The sequence below is a fragment of the Saccostrea cucullata genome, unplaced genomic scaffold, assembly GCF_032062105.1.
Source record: "Saccostrea cucullata isolate Sc308-1 unplaced genomic scaffold, CSIRO_AGI_Scuc_v1 ctg8657, whole genome shotgun sequence".
NCBI classification, from domain to species: Eukaryota; Metazoa; Mollusca; class Bivalvia; order Ostreida; family Ostreidae; genus Saccostrea; species Saccostrea cuccullata.
Window position 1 is genome coordinate 2119 of NW_026937074.1, and position 25907 is coordinate 28025.

At 35.6% G+C, this 25907-nt stretch overlaps 2 protein-coding genes across 2 annotated transcripts; both read left to right on the forward strand.

The window, feature by feature from the left end:
- Positions 1-10495: 10495 nt before the first annotated feature.
- On the forward strand, positions 10496-11842 carry LOC134247187 (putative nuclease HARBI1). Its single transcript, XM_062729530.1, has 2 exons — positions 10496-11246; positions 11466-11842. Exons 1-2 carry the CDS (start codon positions 10496-10498, stop codon positions 11840-11842), a joined length of 1128 nt encoding a protein of 375 aa, XP_062585514.1.
- An 8185-nt stretch (positions 11843-20027) lies between these two features.
- LOC134247190 (short-chain collagen C4-like) lies at positions 20028-25409 on the forward strand. The gene is made up of 3 exons (XM_062729533.1): positions 20028-20170; positions 20387-20580; positions 24809-25409. Exons 1-3 carry the CDS (start codon positions 20100-20102, stop codon positions 25240-25242), a joined length of 699 nt encoding a protein of 232 aa, XP_062585517.1. The 5' UTR covers positions 20028-20099; the 3' UTR covers positions 25243-25409.
- Positions 25410-25907: the final 498 nt, after the last annotated feature.

Genomic DNA, 25907 nt, shown 5'->3' on the forward strand with positions numbered 1-25907 from the left:
CAGGGTTTGGGGTGTTCAACATCAACTGATTTAAATTTTATTGATATGATTTAAATGGACTGCCGAAATATACAAATAGGTCCTAACCTTATTTAGGTTAACAATAATCAACAGTGAATCACTATAACAATCGGAGGCAAGCAACAATTAAATGGGGAGTCCAAACCTAACACTTAAATAAGATGCCCAGTCGCCCTCAGACTACCGCATATACTGTAGGATGCCTTATTCAGGACGGACAGTATATGCAAGTCTGCTGCAAGCTTGCAGCAAACAAAATTGTTCGCAGGAAGAAAATTTTCTTGTTCGCAGATGATTGCCGCTAGCTGCGATCTTGTGGCAAACATTGCAGCAATTACTGCAAGCTTGCAGCAAATTCGCAGGAACCCAAAATGTTTGCTGGAACATTGCAAGAAACATACACGCCAATATAATGTTCGCAGCAAGTTCGCAGGAAACATTGCATGATTTGAATGTTTGCAGGAAGTTCGCAAGAACAGTAAACAAGTCAAATCAGCCATATAAATGCAGATTGTACTGGGTCAACACAGAACTGGCCATTTTGAAATGTTTGAATTGAAGTTGTACATGTTTCAGTATTTTGTTAGGAATATATATCGTTTTGAATTATCAAAAGTGCAAAACTATGGATGTAGGCATTCATTGACTTCCGTGATATCTAATTGGTAAGATCTGATGTTGTTTTATTTTGATGTAAAAAAAATCTTAAAAGCAGTTGTTTAAGTAACTGGTGTACTTGCTAGGTCAAATCTAAATCTATTTATTATGAATTCAGTCCTCATTTTAATATCACATATGTATACTTCTTAAATGTATTAATGGACCCAAATCAGTTATATGTTTTCAAATGAATTAGTAACTGTAATCATGGTAATATTTAATTAAAAATATATGTAAAGTTCTTAATGTTCTGTTCATATAAAAAGCTATAATGTACTTAGATTTAAACAAGTATGGAAACTTTGTCTAGAAACATAAAGAGAGCCTATCAAAACTTCATAAAATTGCATCATTTCAGAAACATGTGGTGGATTTCCTCTAATATTAACAGATTTAGTCAGGACAAAATTTTTCTGCGAGCTTGCTGCTTGTACACAGGTATGTGCCAAAATCATAAGGAAATTGTTTGTTGCAAGTTAGCAGCAATGTTTGCCGCAGGCTTGCAGCAGCAATGTTTGCCGCAAGCTTGCAGCAATGTTTGCCGCAGGCTTGCAGCAATGTTTGCCGCAAGCTTGCAGCAAGGATTCCATACATGGAAAATCAAGTGTTTGCTGCAGACTTGCAGCAAACCTCATTTGCATGGTAAAACGTTTGCTGCAAGCTTGCTGCAAACTTGCCGTAAAATAACAAATAAAATATGACTAAAAATAAAATCTTTCCATGGTAAAATATATTGATGTAGAATAACGCACTTGGAAAAATTTTTTAAACATCAAGGCTTCATATAGACTGTAAAGCTTTCTTAAGATACATTGCCGCAAGCTTGCTGCAATGTCTGCTGCAAGTTTGCAGCAATGTTTGCTGCAGACTTGCAGCAAATATTTGCAGGAAGGCAATATTTTCGGTAAGGGATGAGAAGATGTGAAGAAGCTTGGCCCTTTGGGTCATCTTTGTCAAGAACTGTTAGGTTAAAAGCCATACACAGCATTTATTTTTTTTTTATAAATAATGTATTTGTTCGTAATTTTTAGCGTAAATCCTTGTTTATAGAATTTTTTGCTTGGCCTACATTTTCATGATTGCGAGCATATAGAATATATTTTAATGTGGTTAGGTCTTGAAAATACACGTGTAGAGTCAATCTTGTACGTGCTAAGACGTAAATAAAACCTCCCTTGTCTTTGTTTAGAACACTCGGACTTTTCCGTCAAAAAAGGGAAAATTTGAAGTATTACAATTGTGTACCGGTAGTTATTTTCAAAGTGTAAGACATACAATAAATAAACAAAGTTATTTAATGATACAATGAAATTGTTATTGTACGGTCTATCTATAGTATTTTTCATAGTTTTCCCAGAATACACGACCGTGAAGGAATTTGGACTAACGTAGTTGCTAGCAATAATGATAACACGTACTTCGATCCCTTTGAACATTCGGGAAAATGTTTTCTCCTAAGATTGTTAAAAGGTTTGAATCTATTTTTATTTTTTCTTCTCTTTTTTTAATTTTTATTTGTCAGATGATACGAGGGGCATGTCAAAAGTTCTGGCAACTGATTAATAACAAATTAACCGTTTTACGGAAATTGAGACACGATAGCGGTGTTTTTCTTTGAAGTTTACTGTTCTGTATTAGCAACACAGAACGGGACTACGGTGGGCGGAGCTACTTTCCGTTCTGTATTAGCCCTGTATACAGTATTGTATTTGCCAACTATTCTGTATCTAAAATACAGCACGGTCTAAAAAAAAATCTGATTCAATTTAGCAAAAGCACGTACAAATAGTAAATGCTGATGTTTTCCTATTATAAATTTTGGAGAAATACCCGGTATTTTCCTGAGAATGTAAAATGTCAAAATTTCTCAATCACTTTTTAAAAACTTATTCCCACACAGAATCTACACGTAATTTCGATCCAAAGTAAATGGAAAATTCGCAATAACGGAAAACATCCTCTGTACGTAATTTCGCTCCAAACGAAACGGAAAATTCGCAATAACGGAAAACATCCACTCTCCTCGTGCAAAATCATTCAAATCCATTTTTTCTGCGTTTTTATTTTTTAAAATCCTTGTCGCTGACGACAGCCAAACGTCTCTTAATGTCGCAATTCAGTTTGAAAATGAAAATCCGTGACATCAAAGTCCATCGAAGAATTTTCTGTAAATCCTGTTTTTGTTAATCTAGATAAACCGGGATTTTAAGACCCCTCAGTGAAATAAATTTGATAAATCTCCATCTTCAATTTAATAGATCACAACAATGACGGTTATCCATTAAGACTGACTATCACTCGATTACGTCTACCCCGTTAAATTGTCAGAACTAATCTGACCGAATTTTACGTTTTCCGTGGAAATATATATACTGCGGATGCGTACTCCCCGTCGGGGCCTCATCTACAGAACTCTGGCGGATGTTTGGATGCTGCAAAGTTATAAAGTGGGCTTATTAAAGCTATTTTTGATTGATCGTGTCACAAATCATTTGGAATAAGTTCGACAGGTTCTGTATTGCAATTCAAATTTGGGGGTGGACACCCCTACTCTTCTCAAAGGCCCACTCAGCTCCACCCCCAAATTTGTAAGAGACAGAAGAGTTGCTTCTAAACGCATTCATCTGAGAATATTTACATTCAGTGTAATTTTCCCTATGAAATCCATTAGAAATCCACGACGTTCAAATTTCTATAACACACGCGAAACCTTGTCACTGCGCGCTAGAATACACAGTCGGAACTATGTACATTTTCAATACTCTAGGAACACCAAAATGTAAAATGTTTCATTTCAATTTAATGAAAACCTATAAGCCTGAAAATGAACGTAAAAATTAACGTAATATGCGTTTAAAATCAATTTGTCACTTTTCCCCTCGCAATGTTTATTTGCGATATTTAACTTTGCAACGTCATTTGACGTCACAATCGGCTCTTACATCTATTAACCACGGCAGTTTTGAAAGGCAATAAATTCACATTTTAGATTAACGAAATAAGCAATTATGAAGAAGGAAAATAAGAGAATGTAAATATAAGCATTGAATTCATATTTTTGGATGTAATCAGGGCTTTTAACCTATAACACACCGCTAACGCGCGGTATTCAATTTGTCGGCACGGCCAGGTGTGTTATAGGGCCGAAGACATAAAAAAAATGAATTCAATGCTTAAATAATACTTATTGAGTTTGATATCATTGGAAAGATCAGAAAAATATATACATATTGTGACGTCACGTTATAATTTTTATGACGTAATACCTCCGAAAATGACGTCAAAATATAGAATATTTAGCATACTGACCATAAAAATGACGTAACAAAAGACACAGTTTGATCAAATTGAAATTTTCAAGACTACTTTTGCTCATTACATGGACGCAAGCTAACGGACGCAAATGCAAGTTGGTGGAATGTTTACACAGAGTACAATCTATCATATGGTGTTCTACTTCGGAGATCTTCTTGTTCTGAAATGGGATTGGTGAGTGTCAAACTTAGCATGTTTTTATAAAATCTCGCTCAAACTATTGCGTAAAAGAGACCTAACTGTTAGAAAAAGACAAAGTTGACAATCAAAGAAAAAATTACGATCGTGTTACAAAATTTGATGGCATAAATTCGTCAGGTGTTTTAACCAGATTTGTGGGATCGATGAGGCTCAAGAGAAGTTAAGTTTAGTGTGCCCCATATTTTCTCGTAAAATCCAAAATGGCGGCAGCGCAGTTGTAACCCCACCGTACCTCCACATATTTGCAAATTTTAATGCATGGAAAATAAATAAGATTTTACATGCCTGTGTAGCTTATATTCATTTTTTTATTCAAAAGTCAAAAGCAGTAGTGAGTTTTGGGGCGCCGAAGTTAAAATTAATATGAAAAAATACGCACAGAATCAAGTCAGGGACAAGATTTTGTACATTTTATTCGTAAACGGTAAGAGTCCTGTTACTCAAAATACATTTGATGAAAACTGCATTAATATACTTCAGTTTAATACAGGACATGTTTTATTTCAAACAATGGAGAGCTATTTAAAAGACCAAAACTCCAGCCGTATCATGTAAATAAAAATCTTAAATGAATGTCGATGATAGCATAACCGGACATAAACCGTGCTCGTAAACAAACCATGCAATGAATAATGGAATTGCTGACAAACAGTATCACAGTCCTACTCTACTTCTTCGCAAATTAAAATTTTCTTTGAAATTTTTTCTCAAATAAGCCTTTGGCAGCACTTGTACGATATTGTCTCATATGGATAAAAAACGAGACTTTTCAGTATGCTAAACATTCTATATTCTGACGTCATTTTCGGAGTTATTACGTCATAAAAATTATAACGTGACGTCACAATATGTATATATTTTTCTGATCTTTCCAATGATATCAAACTCAATAATTTCCGTAAAACGGTTAATTTGTTATTAAACAGTTGCCAGAACTTTTGAAATGCCCCTCGTATATTACGAGTAAATACCAAGGTACATGTTTCAATACTACTTTTTAAAACCCAAAGTATAATAATTTAGAAATACTTGGAATAACCCCTCCCTCGAATCGCACTCATTTACACTTTCAGAGGAAATTTACCGGTTAAATGTTTCTACCTATATGTCTCGCCAGATGGAAAATTCATCAAGGCTTGGCAATAAATAATCATATCCGCACACAAACTATAATAGATCCTATATATCCTTGGTACAAGTGGAAAATATGCAATTTAAAAAAAAACTCTCAATTTTTAGTCATTTTTTCCCCTTCAATTATCTTTTAAATAAAGACAATTAAGGAAATTTATTTTTATATATTCATAATTTTTGTAAAATTGCAGATCTCTAGTAAAACTCGATCTTGATAGTTCCATAGGTAATATCAGATGCCTATAGAAAGAGATAACAGCTCCTGTTAACTTGTCACACCTTCCGTGAGTCCTACATACTGATCAACTTGACAGCACATTTAAATTAAATAGAGTACGGGGCCTATAAGAATTGGTATGCGGCACACCAATACACCAACTTTCAAATCAATGCGGAAGGTTTTTTTTTCTTGGATGGTAGGGTGTTTTTTACATCAGGGTGTGGGAGGGTTTCATACGTAAGAAAACTGTCTACATGTATATACAAACAATTTTCAGACTGACTGTAGCAATAACAAACAATCTTTTCATATTTTCTTTGTTTTTTTAGCTCACCTGAGCCAAAGGCTCAAGTGATCTTTTCTGACCAAAATTTGTCCGTCGTCTGTCGTCGTCGTTGTCGTAAACTTTTCACATTTTCATCTTCTTCTCAAGAACCACTGGGCCAATTTCAACCAAACTTGCTACAAAGTATCCTTAGGTGAAGGGGATTCAAGTTTGTTCAAATGAAGGGCCATTCCCTCTTTAAAGGGGAGATAATTATGAATTAGTGAAAAATTAATGGCATTTTTAAACAATCTTCTTCTCAAGAACCACTGGGCCAAGAAAGATGAAACTCATGTGGAAGCATCCTCAGGTAGTGTAGATTCAAGTTTGTTCAAATCATGATCCCCGGGGGTAGGGTAGGGCCACAATGGCCGATCAAAGTTTTACATAGGAGTATATAGGGAAACTCTTTAAAAATCCTCTTCTCAAGAACCACTAGCCAGAAATGATGAAACTAATGTGGAATCATCTTCATGTAGTGAAGATTCAAGTTTGTTCAAATCATGACCCCTGGGGATATGGTGGGGCCACAATGGCCGATCAAAGTTTTACATAGGCGTATATAAGGAAAAACTTTAAAAATCTCCTTCTCAAGAACCACTGGGCCAGGAAAAAATGAAACTCATGTGGAAGCATCCTCTGGTAGTGTAGATTCAAGTTTACCCAGGGGTATGGTTGGGCCACGATGGTGGGTCAAAGTTTAACATAGGAATACATGGGGGAAAATCATTAAAAATTCTTCTTCTCAAAGAAAAAAAAAGCCATGATTGGTCTTAGTTATAGAAGCATCCTCATGTGGTGTAGATTCAAGTTTATTCAAATCATGACCTTCCTTGAATCCATTTTTATATTCAAAATTTTCAATACTGAACTGATTTTTGCATTTAGTTTTACACAGCTAGAGCTCAGGTGAGCAATGTGGCCCCTGGGCCTCTTGTTATTGCCTGACGTCACGGCGTCAGGCACTACTTAGGATCAATATTTCCTAGGTGCGAAGCTAAGAGGTCACAGTTAGCCAGCAACATTTAGTACATCCTGATTATCATCGGATTTTGTTACATGCGTTTCAGCAACAACAATTAGCAGAAAAATAACCATATTGCTTATACAATACATTGATGTATTTATTTCCTTTAGCTTTTTGCTAGCAGATATTTGTTTCATGCGAGTTCTTATACAGACATGTCTGTTTGACCTTTTTTCTGTGTTTCTAAACTAAAGTTTTGCGCCCTTTTCCTGGACTATTCTATTGAATGAAAAATGAAAACTGCATTATATATAAAGTCTGTTCTTTTTTGTCGGAATCCTGATCGAGCTTAAGAAAAAAAACATATCGGTGATATTGTGAAGTAAGTTAGAAGTTACATCATTCAAAGTAATAAAAACTAGAGGTACTGTGAGCGATGAGCTCACTAAATGATACCCCCCGCCTCCCATATGGTTTTAACTGGTGAAAAAGTCCATGTTTTCCTGTGGCCGGGAAACCCTAAAATATTGAATCAAAAAGTAAAAAGGAGGTGCACAATGGCATATATAATAAAGATTCTGTGAAAGTTTCATCAAATTTCATTCAGTGGTATGAGAGGAGTTGCGGATAAGAGATGGGTACCCCAAAGCGTAACAGACGGACGAACAGACGGACGGACGTACAGACAGACGGACGGACGGACAGACGGAAATACCGATTACTATATACCCTCCCGCTTTTCAAGCGGGGGGTATAACAAAACGAACAAAAACCTCTTAAGAGGATGTACTGACCAAATATACATCTGTACATACCCCCCCCCCCCCCTCCAGGGGGTTTCCTCTACAGATTATAGACTTATGAAAGTGTCCTCTCACATTTCAGGATTGAGAAACTTTATTATACCCCCTGCTTGAAAAGTGGGAGGGTATAAACCTCCGTCTGTTACGCATATCTCTTATCCGCAACTCCTCTCATACCACTGAAGGAAATTTAATAAAACTTTCACAGATTCTTAATTACATATTGCCATTGTGCACCTCCTATTTTACTTTTTGATCTGACATATATTTTTGATTTTCCAGAGCAAAACATGGACACTGCCATTATATTCACATGGGAGGCGGGGGGTATCATTTAGTGAGCTCATTGCTCATAGTACCTCTAGTTACTTTTTTGCTCGTACAAATATTTTTGAAGTTGACCCCTCATCCCTGGGAAAAACTTTCTGAATCTGCACCTGTCGCCATTCATATATCGCCGTCAAGTTTGTTGGGTCATTTAAGCTTATAGGGCTTTAATAATTTATCCCACGTTTTCAACAATCTCTGATGCTCTGGCATAACCAAGAAAACTGTTAAACAAATTCTGCATGTCAGTCATAACTGTTACGATTCCCAATTTCTTATAGTTATCATATTTTCATCTGTCTTCCTCAAAGCCTATGCCGTATGCAGTTGAATCTAATTTATGTAATCTTTACATGTAGCCATGCTTTCCAGCATTAATCAGTTACATTAGTGTTTTCCCTTATTTATTTACTTCACCCTCTTAAACCATTTTTAGACTCGCGGAGTGGGGTGTTCATCTTTACGTCGCTGGTTCGAATCTACAGCGGGACATGTACACTATTCATTTTTTATTTGAGATACAAACAATATATATTTTAGATAAATTGTGTTCTTTTTCCATTGCTCTGATGAGTATCATACAACTAAAATGAATGCATGATGTTTTGTGCAACATCTTCATAATTTACTCTTGTGAAATAATTTACCCCCCCCCTTTTCCCCCATCGTCTCAAGCCACGGTCCGGAGTCCGCATATAGCTCTCTCCTACCCGTGGCTGCTTGAGCACAAAAAGTGTCGTAATCTTGAATATTTACGCCTCTCTATTGCGACGTCATATTCAGTCAGTGGCAAGTTTTGTTTCCATCGCAATCGAAATCAACAACTGAAGTCAACAGTATACAAGAAATATTTTCTATACTAGGATTGGATATTGAAAGGTCGCGATAAAGTTCATCATCCGACTATGCTTTACTCGCATAGAACAGTTGCTTGCCTCTGTTTAAAAAATTGACCATCTCAGAGCAAGATCTGAGAATTGAAACAAAGGAGGAGGAAGTATATAGACATATTGAACCGTGTAAATCAGGAGCAGAGCAAACACGGACCTCTAAAACATCGGAGGTGTGATCTGGTGCCATGGAGGAGGGAGCATCCCCTTCCCACCGCCTTTTCATGCAACAATTTTCATTTCATACCTCTCAATGTACTTCAAGGTTTTAGGAAGTTTTCCGAGGGTCTTATAAAAAGTTGAAATTTTTGCACCATCAAAGTATTTTAATACTACATATTCAAAGAAATTGAGGTTCTAATAATCTAGCCAGAGATACTCGATATAAAATTAGAAGTGACTTACGGTGTTCTACAATGATAGAATTTTCTTTATACATGTATAGTGTAAAATGATCGAAATAAATAGAAGAAACTCATGTACCTTATATACGAGGGGCATTTCAAAAGTTCTGGCAACTGTTTAATTAAAAAAATAACCGTTTTACGGAAATTATTGAGTTTGATATCATTGTAAAGATAAGAAAAATATACACATATTGTGACGTCACTTTATACTTTTCATGACGTAATAACTCCGAAAATGACGTCAGAATATAGAATGTTTAGCATACTGTAAAATTTTAATTTGCAAAGAGGTAGAGTAGGACTATGATACTGTTTATTAGCAATTCCATTATTCATTGTATGGTTTGTTTACGAGCAAAGTTTATGTCCGGTTATGCTATCATCGATATTCATTTAAGAATTTTATTTACTTGATATGGCTGTATTTTTGGTCTTTTATATAGCTCTCCATTGTTTGAAATAAAACATGTCCTGTATTAAACTGAGGTATATTAATGCAGTTTTCATCAAATATATTTTGAGTAACAGGACTCTTCCCGTTTACGAATACAATGTAGTAAATCTTGCCCCTGACTTGTTTCTGTGCGTATTTTTTCATATTAATTCAACTTCGGTGTCCCAAAACTCACTACTGCTTTTGACTTTTGAATCCAAAAAATGAATATAAGTTACACGGACATATAACATCTTACTTATTTTCCATGCACAAAAATTTGCGAATATGTGGAGGTACGGTGGGGTTACAACTGCGCCGCCGCCATTTTGGATTTTACGAGAAAATATGGGGCACACTAAACTTAACTTCTCTAGAGCCTTCATCGATCCCACAAATCTGGTTAATACACCTGACGAAGTTATGCCATCAAATTTTGAAACACGATCGCCTGTTTTTCTTTGATTGTCAACTTTGTCTTTTTCTCACATTTAGGTCTCTTTTACGCAATGATTTGAGCGAGATTCGATAAAAACATGCTATGTTTGACACTCGCACCATTTCAGAACAAGAAGATCTCCGAAATAGAACACCATATGATGAATTGTGGTCTATGTAAACATTCCACCAACTGGCATTTGCGTCCGTTAGCTTGCGTCCGAGTAATGAGCAAAAGTTGTCTTTAGGGGTACATTCGATTATACGAACTCTTCAGACACTAGTGTCAGTGTTGAGCATGCGCAATAGAGTATGTAATCGAATGCCTCGAGTCGAGCTCCAATGTAAACAAATATGGCTGATAACGTCGGATTAGTGTTTGCGGTCGATTACTTTCTTGAGGAAGAGGACATAGACGATGATGACGATGATATTGTCCCATATTTTTTTGCTAACTTTATCAGAAGAGAGCGTGTTCCATCTATAATAATATTCTACGAAGAAGTGTTACCAGATTTCTCTTCTCTTGATTTTAGTAAACATTTTAGACTAACAAGGCAAACGTTCACACGCTTATTCCAAGAGATAGAACCAAATCTAGCCAAGGATATTCGGACACAGGGCAAACAACCGATATTGACGGAGAAACGTGCCATGGTAGGCCTGTGGTATTTATGTAATACAACTTCCATGAGAGAAATTTCTTTACTGTTTGGAATTTCACAGTCAACAGTTTTTGACTGTGTTCATGACTTTTGTGATGCATTATGCTCAGTTCGGGATCGAGTTATAACTTGGCCAGGTCCCCAGCGTAAGCAAGAAATTTCTGATCACTTTGAGGCCGAATGTAAAATACCAGGAATCATAGGAATAATTGATGGCAGTCACATTACTCTTACAAATATTCCCAATGGAGATCAAGATTATATCAACAGGAAAGGGTACCCCTCACTCCAGTTGCAAGTTATTGTAGACCATATGTTACTTATTACGGATAGCTTTGTTGGGTGGCCAGGGTGTACCCACGATGCCAGCGTTTTCAGAAACTCGGATATCTTTAATAAGTTGGAAAATGGCATTTTAAATCCACACTTTTTCATAATTGGTAAGAAAATTTTTACTGTGTAAAATGTTTCAAAATTAAAGCACATTAAGATTTCAACAAGGATACCTCTAGATCTTTGTTCTTTTTGTCAAACTTAGTGGGGTTAACACAGAAAATAGTAACTATATTAGTAGGTTAATATGCATGGTTTTCTTATTCTAATAAATTTTAATGTATACATATAAAAGAAACTTAGTTTAGTTTTTCAAAATATTACAGGAGATTCTGCCTACCCACTGAAGCCTTACCTGATGACCCCTTTCCGTGATAATGGAAGGTTAACTGCCCCCCAGAGACATTATAATAGAAAGTTTTCAACATCACGTCAGAATGTTGAAAGAGCCATTGGCCTTCTAAAATGTAGATTCAGAAGGCTCACAAGCCTACCCTGCTTGGATATAGAACGTGCTTGCAAAGTAATAACTGCATGCTGTGTTCTTCACAACATTTGCATTCTATTAAATGACTCTGTTAATGACATGCTGGATGACCTCCCTCCAAATAATAATGTCAACAACTATGGACCATTATATGGAAATGCACCCCTTGGTATAAACTTTCGCAATCAGATCGTTCAGTATCTACAAACATTGTAAAGTCTAAAAATCGCGCATAAGAGGAAAGCCAATGATTAGAGACAAGATTGTATTTGAAAATGAAAGTTTAATAAAATTAGAAGTTAAACTTTATAACAATGTATTGTTTTCAATAAACAACTTTAAAAAAAAATTGACAGGGCCTATTTAGCATATCACAAATGTAAATTAATCTTTAAAAAAATGTAAAATAATTAAAGCATTAAATACTGTCAATCCATTTCTCCAATGAACTATTAACCATGTGATGGAATTCTAATGTGGGGACAAATACATTGTTCCCTATTTGTATATTGCTAGAGTCTGATTCTACATTGAAACATGTCTCTTTAAGCAAAGTGTCTGGAGCAAAACACTTGGTTGACATTTCACAGGATAACTGAGATTCAGGCGAAGCAGAACAATATGAACAATATGATAAATGTGAATTAAAGCATTCTGTTGCTTTTGGTGATTGAAAAATAAACATATGCAAGTCCTTGTAGCAATCCTCAATGTTCTTGGTAAACTCATAAAATTCAACTAAGTTGTACCCAAATCTTTCAAATAATCTACAAAGATACAAAGATAGTCATTGTTTACAAATTCTTCACTATTAACTTTACTGATCATTTTTAGGAAGTTTTGGTTGAAGGCAATCGATTAACTTTCCCATTAGATTCATTTTTTCCTCATGTTGTTTTTTTGAAACCTCCAACCTTTCTTTCCTGTATTCCTCTTGTCTTTTTGTGTACTCTTCAAGGGCAAGAAATGCAGACTGATTATTATTCCTACGTTTGAGGGATTTCTTTGGTTGTGGAGTGCTGCTATCCAATGAATTAGAATCTCTAGAGTCCTCTCCTTCATCATCATCAACTTTTTTATTTTCTGTCTTGTTGTTTTGTCGCACTCTTGAAGAAAGTGTATATGCTGGTCTCGTACCACTTTTGTTTCCACAGAGTTCAGAAAATTGTTCAAAAAAAAATGGCATGTTTTTTTCTCTGATCCTGTCTGTGCATTATTGTCCACCGTTTTCTTGTATTCCCTTTTAAGCGCCTTCCACTTATTCATGCACTGTGTTGCTGATGCTGTAACACCAACAGCAGATAATTCCTTGGCAATGGTTTCCCAAAGAGACTTGTGCACTTTGTTACTGTTAAAGTCTTTCTCCATTCTACATCTGATATCGAATAATGTTTTAGTGTCTTGTTTATTCCACATTTTTTGGTCCAGCGACTCAGATTCTGCATCTGCACTGCACTGCACTGCATGATTTTGCATCAGAGGATTCTGCACAGTCATCTGAAAAATGAGCAAGTACATTATACCTGAGAGTATATGATATGCGGTTGAAGTACGTATATGAAGGTGTATATATATTTATGATTAATAAACAGTTTCAAATATTAATTTTATCCCATTGGGGCATAATCTGCAGTTTTACAGTTTTCTCACTTTATATATAAAATGTAAAACCATGCTGGATTCAAAATTATGACCTGTTTCATAGATTTTCTGCCTCACCATTTTAGAAATTAAAAGTAATGGAAAAGGTTTTCTCACTATACAGCGCGCATATTTTAATTGTTTGATCAAAAATATTTTAAATACTTATACATAATGTAATACATGTTCCTGGAAAATACATTTGTAGTGCATCATCAATACCAAATTTTAAACACACACACACACACAGAAAAAAATACTTATGGATATATAACTGCTTACCCATATTACAACTTGCTCGTATGAGTTGTAGTGCCATGTCTCTTTTTCTTTGGTCTGTTAATATTAAAACAAATGTTTAATCATTGCTCTAAATGTTGAGTAATACCTACTAAACTTACAAAACAGCACATACCATAAACAAAATAAATATACTTACCGTCTGAGTTAAGTGATTCTACAAGATGGCAGTCTCCTAGGATCTGAACATCTTTCCCATCAATTTTCATGGATATCAAAAACCTAAAAAAAAAAAAAAAAAAAGATAATGTTGATTTAAATGGAATGTTGAAAACCACTTAAAATTTACAGGATTAGTAAGCGTTATGAATAAAATAGATTTGGCTTCATAATAATATAAATATTTATTTATTATAAACAACAAATCATAGGCGTCGGAACCGGGGGGGGGTTGCCCCCCTTTTTACCCAAAGATAGACTAACTATAGACATTGAACATTGCTGCGTATAGGTTTAGCCCCACCCCCACCCCCACTTTCCACAGACACATTGCAGAATAGGGGGGAAAAATTTTGGGGCAAAGGACATTTTTTTTTTAATTGTCAGTTTTTTTTTTTAAATTCTAAAAAAAAAAATTTCTTACAATTAGCCCCCCCCCCACTTTTATTTTGCTTCCGACGCCAATGCAAATAAAAAATTACACTATCAGATTATCGGGATATAACAATGCGACTAACATTTATTCATTTATTTCATTTATCACCGCAATTCAAAGTGTTAACTACTATCATTTCATATAGAATATAAATATTTTCTCAATTTGCTATCAAACTTTAATGTAAAAGTCATATTCTGCTCAATATAGTTAATTTTCAACATGCTGACTTACTGCTCGTTCGCTTTTGCCGCCATCTTTCGACTCTTGTACTCCTGCTAAATTGGAGAGCATACTCGCGTTGGTCGTGTTTGACACGCGACGCCAACTCTCGGCATTCGATTAGTCAGGAGTAAAACCCGTGTAACTCGGGTCGCTTAACCGAATGCACCCTAGAAATTTAATTTGATCAAATTGTGTCTTTTGTTACGTCATTTTTTATAGTCAGTATTCTAAACTTTCTATAGTCTGACGTCATTTTTGGAGTTATTACGTCATAAAAATTATAACGTGACGTCACAATATGTATATATTCTTCTGATCTTTCCAATGATATCAAACTCAATAATTTCCGTAAAACGGTTAATTTTTTATTAAACAGTTGCCAGAACATTTGAAATGCCCCTCGTATGTATAAATATTTTGAAATTTCTTCAAAAGCCTGGATACCTATTTTTCCTAAATTGTGTTTGTTGATCAACTTTGAATTGAAAAATGCAAAGTAGGTGTTTTTATTCGCATTTCTTTAAAAATTTATTTGAGAATTATTAATTTTCCCAATATAAACTGATGAACATTAAGATGAAGTTTGAAGAATGATCGTGGGTAAAAACATTCCTTTGAGAATTCAGACTTTTTTTTGTTGGCATTTTCAATTGGTCAATGCCTGATTTCCAGAACCTGAGGATCGGAGTACTATAAGAATTATTTTAATGAATGGACTAGTTTTCTGCACCTAATTGCATAGGAATCTTAACTAAATGTACATGTATGTTGTTTGGTTTGCCTGTTACACTGTCTAAACTTTTAACCTTTTCCAAATCTTTGATTGGTGGGAGCTATGGCTCGAACATTTCACTTGTATATTCATTGTAAAAAAGCCTTTCTCTGTATGCCAAAACATTTGATCTATTGAGCTTAGAAATTGACCATCCCCAAAAACAAACTTTTGTACGGTTGGTGCCAGACTTTTATACTGCATATGTGTGTTCCTTGAGAAACAAAATGTGTTTTTGAAACACTGATACCAAAAAAAAAAACCAAGGTCAAGGTCAAAAGTTCAAAATTGTTATACGAGTATATAGAGAGGAAGGTCTTTTAAGGAATACACTTGTGAAATATGAAAACCCTAGTACTAACTGTTCAAAAGTATGGTCAGTGTTAATTTTTTTACGAAGTGGGTCAAACTCTAAGGTGAAGGTCAAAAATATTTAAACCAATTGAAAGGTCTTGTCACAATAAATACACATGACATGTGAAGGTTGAAAGCCCAGGGGAAAACTTTTCAATAGTTGTGTCCAAGGTTGAAGTTTTGTATTTTTTTTTTAAAGTTGGTCAAACTCCAACGTCAATGTCAAGATGTCAAATATGGTTGTGCTCTAAAGAAAGGTATTTTCAAAATAAAAAGAATACGCCTGTGAAATATGAACGCCACAGCCCCACCCAGTCAAGGTTAAAGTTTTTGCGGACATAAAGACCATCAAACAGACAGAAGGTCGGACAGGACAAAAACTATATACGAGTACATTCTAGTTTTCATATTAAAATACTAAATGTAGATAAAATCTAAGATGCTTATTATTTCATTTTTAAGTATTATACAAAACATTTAACACATTAATTCTTTTGAATGTGCCCCGTGGGGATCCGGGTTAGTACCCCCTTGCTTGTCGTAAAAGGCGACTAAATGGGGCGGTCCTTCGGATGAGACCGTATAAACCGAGGCCCCGTGTCACAGCAGGTGTGGCACGATAAAGACCCCTCCCTGCTCAAAGGCCGTAAGTGCCGAGCATAGGCCTAAATTTGCGGCCCTTCACCGGCAATGGTGACGTCTCCCTATCAGTGAAATATTCTGGAGAGGGACGTTAAACAGTATAAAATCAATCAATCTTTTGTAGGTTTTTATATTAGTTGCCATGGATTTCGTTTGCAGAACAAACTGTGGTAAAATTATATCTATCTTCAATAGAATATTTTAAACACAAAAAACAGTGCCAATGTTTTCTTAGTCAAATACTAACTAAAACTAAAAGAAATAACTATGTATTATGGTTTTGAACAAGATCGACCAGCAAATGTTAGTCTTTAAATGATATTACCCATATATCTCAATAAAATTTAGATAAAATTTTAAAGTATTTAGAGAACGTTACTTCCGATTTGATAGGGATTTTTGCCCGACGGTCTGTTATAGGTCTTTTTGTCCCTTGCTTTCGCAAAAGCGATGGGGCATGAAATCTCATTCGTTTGTCCATCTGTCAGTCTGCAGTTCCGTCCGTCCGTTACAAAAAACATCTTTAACCTTGGTTACATCTTTTGAATGAGTGGAGAACGGCTTTCATATAACATATGTATATCTTTTCTAAACGCACTATGATTTTTGCCCCCGTGACCTTGTCCTTGAAGATTGACATACTTTTAAAAACATAAACCTTGTTCATGACGTTTGAATTAGAAGACATACGACTTTCATATAAAATCTTTGTATTGCTTGTGACAAGACCTTTTTAAATACATGTATAATTTTATTTATCTTGTGACCTTGTCCTTGAAGAGAAAAATAATTCAACTTACCTAAAAAAAAACTTGACAACAATTTGACCCAAAAAAAAAAAAAAAAAAAAAAAAAAAAAAAAAAACTCCTTTCAGTACCATTTATTACTCACACATTACCCTTATTTGACTACTAGTATTCTGCAACCAAAAAAAGGGGCGGACCTTCCATGGCATTTACAATTATAGTAAAATTATAATTGGAAAAAAAGTGGGGAGCTGATCCCAAGTTCTTAAAATAAAATCTTTTTCTTCTTAGCTCCAATGTTTAATTAACGTATCGCCAGCTGTCAATCACAACAAATTTTCAACCAATGAAATAATTTCGTTTATTCTGCGCGTTCAGTAAAAACTTGCTCCGCCATATGCTCCGACAAACACTCTCAGTGGGTTGAGTGGTCGACAATAAACAAATTGAACAAATAAATCTATGATGGTTAAAAATATGAAGTTTGGGAACGTGCAATACCGATGACAGGTATCCCGATAGGGAATTATGGATGTTTCGGGACCGCTATGCTTTGGGACGCCGACGTTTCGAGGCCTGACAACACATTTCGGGACTTGGGTTTACACGTTTTGGGACCTCTAAATATTGGTCAGGAAATGAAATAAAAATCGTTTACTTGTTTTTTATGTTTATACATGTATACTTCCTTAGTTTGATACACAAAAAACTGGTATAAATCCATGCACAGTATACACGGTATAGAGATTCATTTGACAGACTGTCTTTGCGTTAGAAAAAAAAAAATACGAATATTCGTAAAAATTCGTAATATGAATAATAGAATACATGTATGCTTAATCAGTCCATAACACTTCTACGTATGTGCATGTTTTACCCTCAAAATAATTGTCAAAATACATACACATTATAAAAGAGAACTATAGCCTACGCTTTTTGAGTTTTCACATTTATCGTGTTGACTTGTGTCTGAAAGTTACCGGTTTTTATTACCAGTTATTATTGCATATGCAGGATTAAGTTTATAAACATTTATTTTTCACTTAAAAAAAATAAATTCGAATTAATCTACATATTAAAAATGATTCTATTTATCGCTAAAAATTATTTTTTTAATTATCCCCCCCTCCCACTTATTACATGTACTAGCATTATTTAATTTATTAAGAACACCATCATGTATTGGCAAAATATCGAAATTATTTAATAACTTCATTTTTTATATAAAGACATACATTGTCATTAGCGGTATTATAACCAATATCTGTAACGTATGAGTCCGACTTTTTTATATGAAAAAACACGAACTTTGTATATTAGATTTGTATACATAATATATATCTGACCAAAATTATTCAAAATCTTCATGCACTACTATCTATTATTGCTTAAAAGTGTGCACATTTTCCACCAGGACTTAAAGGTAAAGAAGAAAGTTTTTTCCAGAGTTGATATTATCGGCGTCCGAGAGATTTATGGAATGACCATTTGATTCGGGAAGGGGAGAGGGGCTTGCATTTAATTTTTTTCAGAGACAGAGACAGATTATTTATTGTCATGTCGGTGAAGGACGGATTATTTATTTCCAATGGCATATTATTTGTTGGCCGCTTCACTGAAAAAGTCTAACAAGCCAAAAAAAAGGGGGGGGGGGGACGCCGTCGACAACCCAAGATTATTGTGGAGGTGGTGTGGGCATATTATTTATTTTCTTCCATTTGAGGAAATATTATTTATTTCCAAAACTGATTCAGCATTCAACTCCTTTATCAGCCAGACACCCCCCCCCTTTAGAATCAAAGGATCGTCTCATCATAGATAGGAACTAAAAGCATGTCTTGACAATGTCGTATGGGTTTTGTATATTATTGCTGATTTAATAAAATTATTACTTTACAAATTGAATGAAAGGTCGTTGTCGTAATTTATCATTTACATGTACCCACATTTGCAGTCGCAATGTGCTTCTGTCTTTGTCGACATGGATGTTTACAGTATGAGGGAACTCGGACTTCCTCATGCTTCGATAAACTTTCCCAGAAAGGGATAATACCAGGGACCTATATACTAGTATATAGGTCCCTGATAATACGGAATCATTTTTTAAATATTTTAAGTGAATGAAATATATGAAAGCTTTTATAAAAGCATTTGCCCTTTGTTTTGTCTCAAAGTGAGTTCGTATGGCAAATATTTTGCGGCAAAATCATCAGGAACTTCGGACAAGTCAACCGGCGTCGACTTATACCGAGTTACACGTTATGTTGATGATGTCGGAGCATCATAGGAGTTATCTCCATAGCGCGATGGGCGGAGTTTGGCGATACGTTAATTCACTAACATTGATATACTTGTTTGAAATACGTATGAAGCATTTGAATCAAAATGGCCTCCCTCCTCTTCATAGGCATCGGAACCGGGGGGGGGGGGGGGGGGGGGGGGCAAGGAGAGCTTAGCTCCCCCTCACTTTTTTGCAATAATAGACATAATATAGGCATTATAAATTGGGTTTACTTTTTTGTTGGTTTACCCCCCCCCTTTCAATTTGCTTCCGACGCCCGTGCTGTTTTCTGAATGTGTAAAAGATCTTTGGTGCCAACAAACAAACAAGCACTCTTTATATTCTGTCTTAAAATCAAAAGACACTAGATTGTTATTTTTTTTCTTCCTCTTCTGGGTAGAATAGAGTATGAATGGTTCTTTTCGGACACAATAATTAATTTTACAGAATTTTTGGGCTTAATTTTTCTATCAAATGTATCTATCTTTATAACTTAAACATCAATTTTTTTATTCCATATTTTTTTTATTTCTTTTCAAGAAAATTCTATATAGAAGTAAGTTTATCTGAATATTTTACATTTTGTTTGTTTTACGTTCATTTGAAATTGTGAGATCGAATATCAGAAAACTTAAAAACATTTTAATGCTATTATTTTTTCACTTTACCAGCGTAAAAAAATGAGCTACAAAAAACGCTACAAACGTTCTTTACCAGACTCTCTGCTGGACGGAGTTTACGGAGACAGCCGAGCGTCTGGTTGAACGAGAATACAAAGAACGTCCTTATATCCGAATGTTGTCATGGCAGAGATACGGGTCCCGGCTGTTGTTATATTGCAGAATTCCGGGAGGGTGGTGAAGGCGGATTTCTACACACGACGATTACGTCCCTCTTACCATCCCTCAAGTTATTAATGCGGAGAATTATTTTTCATCCGTCAGTGATTTACTTCATTGTCAAGTCCACGGATTCTCGTACATGTATGTAAGTGTTTTGTGCACTATAAGTACTTAATATAATTTAGACAAAAGTCAGTATATTACAGTGTCATGGCTTATATCAACCATATTTCATAATGTTTTCAAAAGAGTAATAAAATGTCTAGAGAAAAAAAATCAAGAGTCCTTTTCACATGTGTGGGGTTTTTTTTATCTCGTTTTGCAGTAGTGTGAATTTTAATTTTCCTTTTCTTTACTCCAGCACACTCGCTGATTGCAAGATGCGATTAATTGTACCCACAGTACTGCTTGTGACCTTGATATACCCAGCAAGTGGCTTAGTTTATCAATGGGTTGCTTATTACAACTACCTTTACAATGAGATCTCGGGGGTAAAGACTGCCGTCAATACGCTAAGGAGTGCCCACGCTACCTGTACATGTACCCCGCCGTCTGGTAAAGAGAATTGCTTAAAAGCAACATTATATCACTTTTATTGAATTATATCACTTTTATTGAATCTTCAATTCTCGACTGAAATGACGTTTTACATAATTCCATGTTAAATGTATATCAGTCAAAGAAATTTATTTGCAAAGGCTTCGGCTAACGGTATGAACTGTAACAGATCCATGGGTTAAGGCGAGGTGTGATAGCTTTTGTTTCGTTAATGTAAAATATATACATTTGTGGTATCTCTCTATTATCTTTCCAAGTAAAGAATAAGTGCACATAAGTTGTACGTAGAAACAGGTAGATATTGTAATCCTGTCATTCCTAGAGAAAATAGATTTTGTTTCCAATGTAAAACTCTTGTTAGGTCACCTGAGTCAATTCAGGTGACCTATTGCTATCCGTTTTCGTCCGTCGTCGTGCGTCGTCCGTTAACATTTGAACATTTTCAGCTTCTTCTCTGCAACCACGGAACCAATTCAACCAAATTTGGCACAAAGCATCTATGGGTGAAGGGGAACAAAAATTGTGAATTTCATGGTCCCTGACCCCCTGGGGCCTGGGGGTGGGGCAAAAACCACTAAAATTAATGCAATCTTTAAAAATCTTCTTCTTTACTCCTGGACACCAAGCAGTCAAACTGTTTGCATGATTGTAATCAGCATTGAGTCCTCTACCAAAATTGTGAAATTCATGGTCCTGGGGTCATGCTAGGGCGGGGCTAAATAAGTATATAGTGAAAATGCATTATTTCTTTGAAAATCTTCTTCTCTGCTCCTGGGTATTAAATAAATTAACTAAGTGCATAGTTATGATGAGCAAGAGTGCCTCTACCAAACTTGTGAATTTTATGGCCCCAGGGTCAGGGGTTCTGGTGTTAGGGCGGGGCTCTAAAGATTATATAGTGAAAATTCATGAATTCTTTGAAAATTTTCTTCTCTGCTCCTGGGTATTAAATAAACTAATTAAGTGCATAGTTATGATGAGCAAGAGTGCCTCTACCAAAAGTGTGAATTTTATGGCCCTAGGGTCAGGGGTTCTGGTGTTAGGGCAGGGCTCTATTGATTACTAGTATATAGTGAAAATACACGAATTCTTTGAAAATCTTCTTCTCTGCTCCTGGGTATTAAATAAACTAACTAAGTGCATAGTTATGATGTGCAAGAGTGCCTCTACCAAAAGCGTGAATTTTATGGCCCCAGGGTCAGGGTTCGGGTGTTAGGGTGGGGCTCTATTGATTATATAATGAAAATACACGAATTCTTTGAAAAAAATTCTTTTCTGCTCCTAGGAATTAAATAAACTAAGTACATAGTTATGATGAGCAAGAATACCTCTTCCAAAATTGTGAATTTTATGGCCCTAGGGTCAGAGGTTCTAGTGATAGGGCGGGGCTCTATTGATTATATAGTGAAAATACATTAAATCTTTGAAAATTTTCTTCTCTGCTCTTGGGTATTAAGCAGATAAACTACATGTAGTTGTGATGAGCAAGGACCCTAATCTTCCAGAATTGTGAATTTCAAGGCCCCAGGGTCAGGGGTACCATAGGGGGGGGTGTACTTATATACTGAAACTGGATGAATTGTTTGAGATCTGCTCCTTGGTATTAATCAAATATTTTGAAAAGCAAGGGTGCGTTTTCAAAAATTGTGCAATGTGTTGATCTAGACCTAAGAGTCAGGGGTTCATGTGTGATAGGGGCATTACTGATTATTGCTGAATATTACTGATTACTTGAAATGCATTTTTTGTTCCCCCACCCTGCCTATGGGTATTAAGTAAACAAACTAAGCAACTGCTAAGTGTATTGTTATGATGATCAATGGTGCCTCTTTCAAAATTGTGAACGCCATAGCATCTGGCTTAAAACATGAATCAAATTAAATCACTGGAAAGTTGTTGCATAATGCTCAGGTGACATATAAGGCCCATGGGCCTCTTGTTGAAGATGAAAAAGACTTTTTACTTGATTGTCCTGTGTATAAAAATGTCAGGAAAAAGTATTCAAGGTTACTAGATGTTAATAACTTATCTTGTTTGCTTAATCCACATAACTTTGTATCTACGAAACAAATCTGTCTATATATCAGAGACTGTTTTGATATTAGAAACAAGCTTACAATAGTATAATATTTTGCAATACATGTATATGGCTAACAACACATTCCTGTATATAAATATGTGCTTTAGTGCCAATAAAAAATTGAATTGAATTGAATTGAACTATATAAACATACGGAGAGCAAATACCTTCAATTCTATATGAAGTTTTTCCGAGGTCAGAGGTCAATACGCGACCTAATCACACGGCGCAATAATATTTACCGGAGCAGAAATGTAAAATGACTTGCTCTATGTGCTTTTCATGTATGAAAATGAACAAAATATGCAAGTAGAATTATAATTTTATTTACAACATTAACAAGTATTTCATACAGTTTTTTGGCTATCGATTTAACCTGTGTACATGGAGAATATACCGATAGAAACTAGCTTTTGTTAACAAGTTTTGTGTCACTTTTTTCAGCTGTACAGTCTCTAACATTTATCCTTATTTTTGGGGTAGACTTTTAGTTAAATATTCACGATAAACTATAACTTTTTCATCAAATTCTGCTCACAATAAATGTGTAAATCTGTTGGAAAATATCAAAGCATTGCAATCACGCCACGAACAGCTGATAAACACCTCGGCGCTGTCATACTTCAGTGTAAGCTTTCGCTAGTGTCTCCGTCAATCGCATCATCTCGGGTCTTTCCGTAAGAGGTCGGAAAAACAACCTCGAATGTATTAACATCACCGGATGTTAAAAATTTATACAATTCCTGTTTATTCAAATGTAGGATAGACGGAGATAGAAGTTCCCTCTATAGTATATTTTAGGTAACATCATTAAATTGAATAAAGTTTAACTCCATATTCCACAGATGATAGGTCTCCATGCATTTATTTCAAAGATCGTCAAAAGGGGGAGTTGTCATGGCGTCTTCCTAGTACATTCGAGGTCGTTTTTCCGCTAGTCGGAAAGGCCCGAGAAGTTGCGATTGGTGTCTCCGTTGTTTACATCATGAATATGCCTATAGTTATTGAAATTGTAGGTTAAAAGTTTTTGATCTGAAATACTTGGTTGCAAATAAACTGGCACGGTCAAGTGTTTCCATCTATTGGATCATCCATCCCTTTCTGACGACCGAAATTCCTCCAAATTTTTATCATCGATCTTCGGACGTGTTTCTTGTGTCTTTTCAGCATTGATTATCAATTTTCACAAATAGAAATATTCCCAGACAACAATATGTTCACTATTACTGATCACAAGTAGCCTTTCACAAAATGGTCCCTTAGAAATAAAATCCTTAGCCTAACGTCAGTGAATTCGAAGCGTTACAGCCATTCAAGCCGATTTACACCTTGCGTCCTAAGTTTATAAACTTCAATGGGAATTGAAGTGGGTCGGTACGTGATCAAATCTTCTGAGAAGGCCTTCGGCCTTCACAGGATTTGATCACGTGACCGACCCACTTCAATTCCCATTGAAGTTTATAAACTTGTTATTTATTTCTTAAATAAGATGCAACAGGGTTAGAGAGAGAGATAGAGAGTCCTAATTTTCTCCAATTCTTGCATGGAATTTTTGGATTTTTTAAAATCCCAAAACGCCTCTTCTTCTTTCTTTTTTGTTATCGGGTATTTCTCGAAATTCTTAAATTTTCTTGAAATTAGTATTAATAACATTAAAGAAAAATTTCTTATTTCGTGAATTAACTGTATATTTGGTTATCATATACGTGTGTGTGCTTACTTCTTAAAGCTGTAAAATAAACGTCATTTTCTTATCACGTGATATTGACCTTGCTTACCTGTTTGATTCTTATTTTATTTCATTGGGGGGGGGGGGGTGGCTGTTCCATTCGCGCTATCCCCTAAATGTTTCGTAGTCGTTTATGAGTTTTAGTTGTATTTTTCGAATTTTAATTGAAAGCTTTAAGCATTTTTATGTCTAAACTTGATATTTTTCTTTGAATGTTTTTGTGTTTTGAAGGTGAATGAATTTAAACTTTTCCATCTAATTTAATATAAAATCTGTTTAAGCTGCAAAGACCTTAAATTTATTTTCAATAATCATGTTGTGTCATTTTGAAAGATTCAATTCAAATCTAATCATTAACTTTGTTTCAAAAAATATTTCAACAATCCTTTCGCAAATTATTCTTTTATAATTGACAGCTGAGAAGGGAGACCAAGGTCCAACAGGGCCTGCAGGAGGAAACGGCGCCCAGGGGGCCACCGGGGATGTGGGTGCTCAAGGACCACAGGGAGATAAGGGTAGCAAAGGAACCCAGGGATCCCCAGGGCCAAGTTTCAGAGGTGTCTTAGGTCCTACTGGTAGTACAGGTTCCACCGGAGACAAAGGTGATAAAGGAATTAAAGGCTCGCCGGGCGACAAAGGTTCATCGGGTACTTTAGGATCACCAGGTGACACACACACTGGCGACCAGGGCGATAAAGGAGATGTGGGACCCGTGGGAGGGCCGGGGCCAGTAGGACCGGCTGGGGATGCAGGCCCTGCAGGAGCTAAGGGAGACGCAGGTCCCAAGGGCCAGAAAGGAGAACAAGGACCTAAAGGCAGCAAGGGAGAGCCTGCAATCATCAGTGGTTGAGCTGAATGAAGACCTCTCATCGGCGCCGTGTGCCGTCGACATTTCACGCGATTTTTCATTTACTTTTTTTTTTTTGCTATATGAAAGACAGGTTTGAGATAATTGATACATATTTTGCTGAGAGCATGTATTTATTTTGTTTTGTCTCATCAATAAAACAACTAGTTCCTGTGAATCGTTTGTGCCTTTTTTTGAATAACAGAATTGTGAGCATAGGTATTCAGCATTAATATACTCACCGTCAATAGAAACGCAACACCCTAATTTTAGGGATGAAAATTATATACGGGATATAACTATGTACCATAAAAGTTAGGGCATCTTTTACTTTGCCAAATCAGTTATTTAACGGTTGAATGATTTTCATTCCATTACCGGAAGTTGATTTTTAGCCTCCTGAACAGAAATCAAAAATTAGCATTTTTGATAAAATTATTGACAATATTTTGGGTGTTCAAGGTTTTGTACCTGTTAATTTTAAGTCTTGTACTAAAAGTCCGGAAAAAATATCCTTCTTTCTCTTCCGGGTGTGATGCCTGTATTTCCTCAAAGTAACTGAAAGCACGCATTTTCATTGCTTATGTTGGAAATTTTTAAAGAAAAGGGAGAGCTACAGATGCAAATATACACTATATAACGACTTTTCGGGCTCATGTGTTTCAAAA

Coding starts and splice junctions, on each gene's coding strand:
- LOC134247187 (XM_062729530.1), top strand. CDS start 10,496: ATGGCTGATAACGTCGGATTAGTGTTTGCGGTCGATTACTTTCTTGAG. Junction 11,247..11,465: donor TCCACACTTTTTCATAATTG/GTAAGAAAATTT, acceptor AAAATATTACAG/GAGATTCTGCCTACCCACTG.
- LOC134247190 (XM_062729533.1), top strand. CDS start 20,100: ATGCGGAGAATTATTTTTCATCCGTCAGTGATTTACTTCATTGTCAAG. Junction 20,171..20,386: donor ACGGATTCTCGTACATGTAT/GTAAGTGTTTTG, acceptor TCTTTACTCCAG/CACACTCGCTGATTGCAAGA. Junction 20,581..24,808: donor TACATGTACCCCGCCGTCTG/GTAAAGAGAATT, acceptor TATAATTGACAG/CTGAGAAGGGAGACCAAGGT.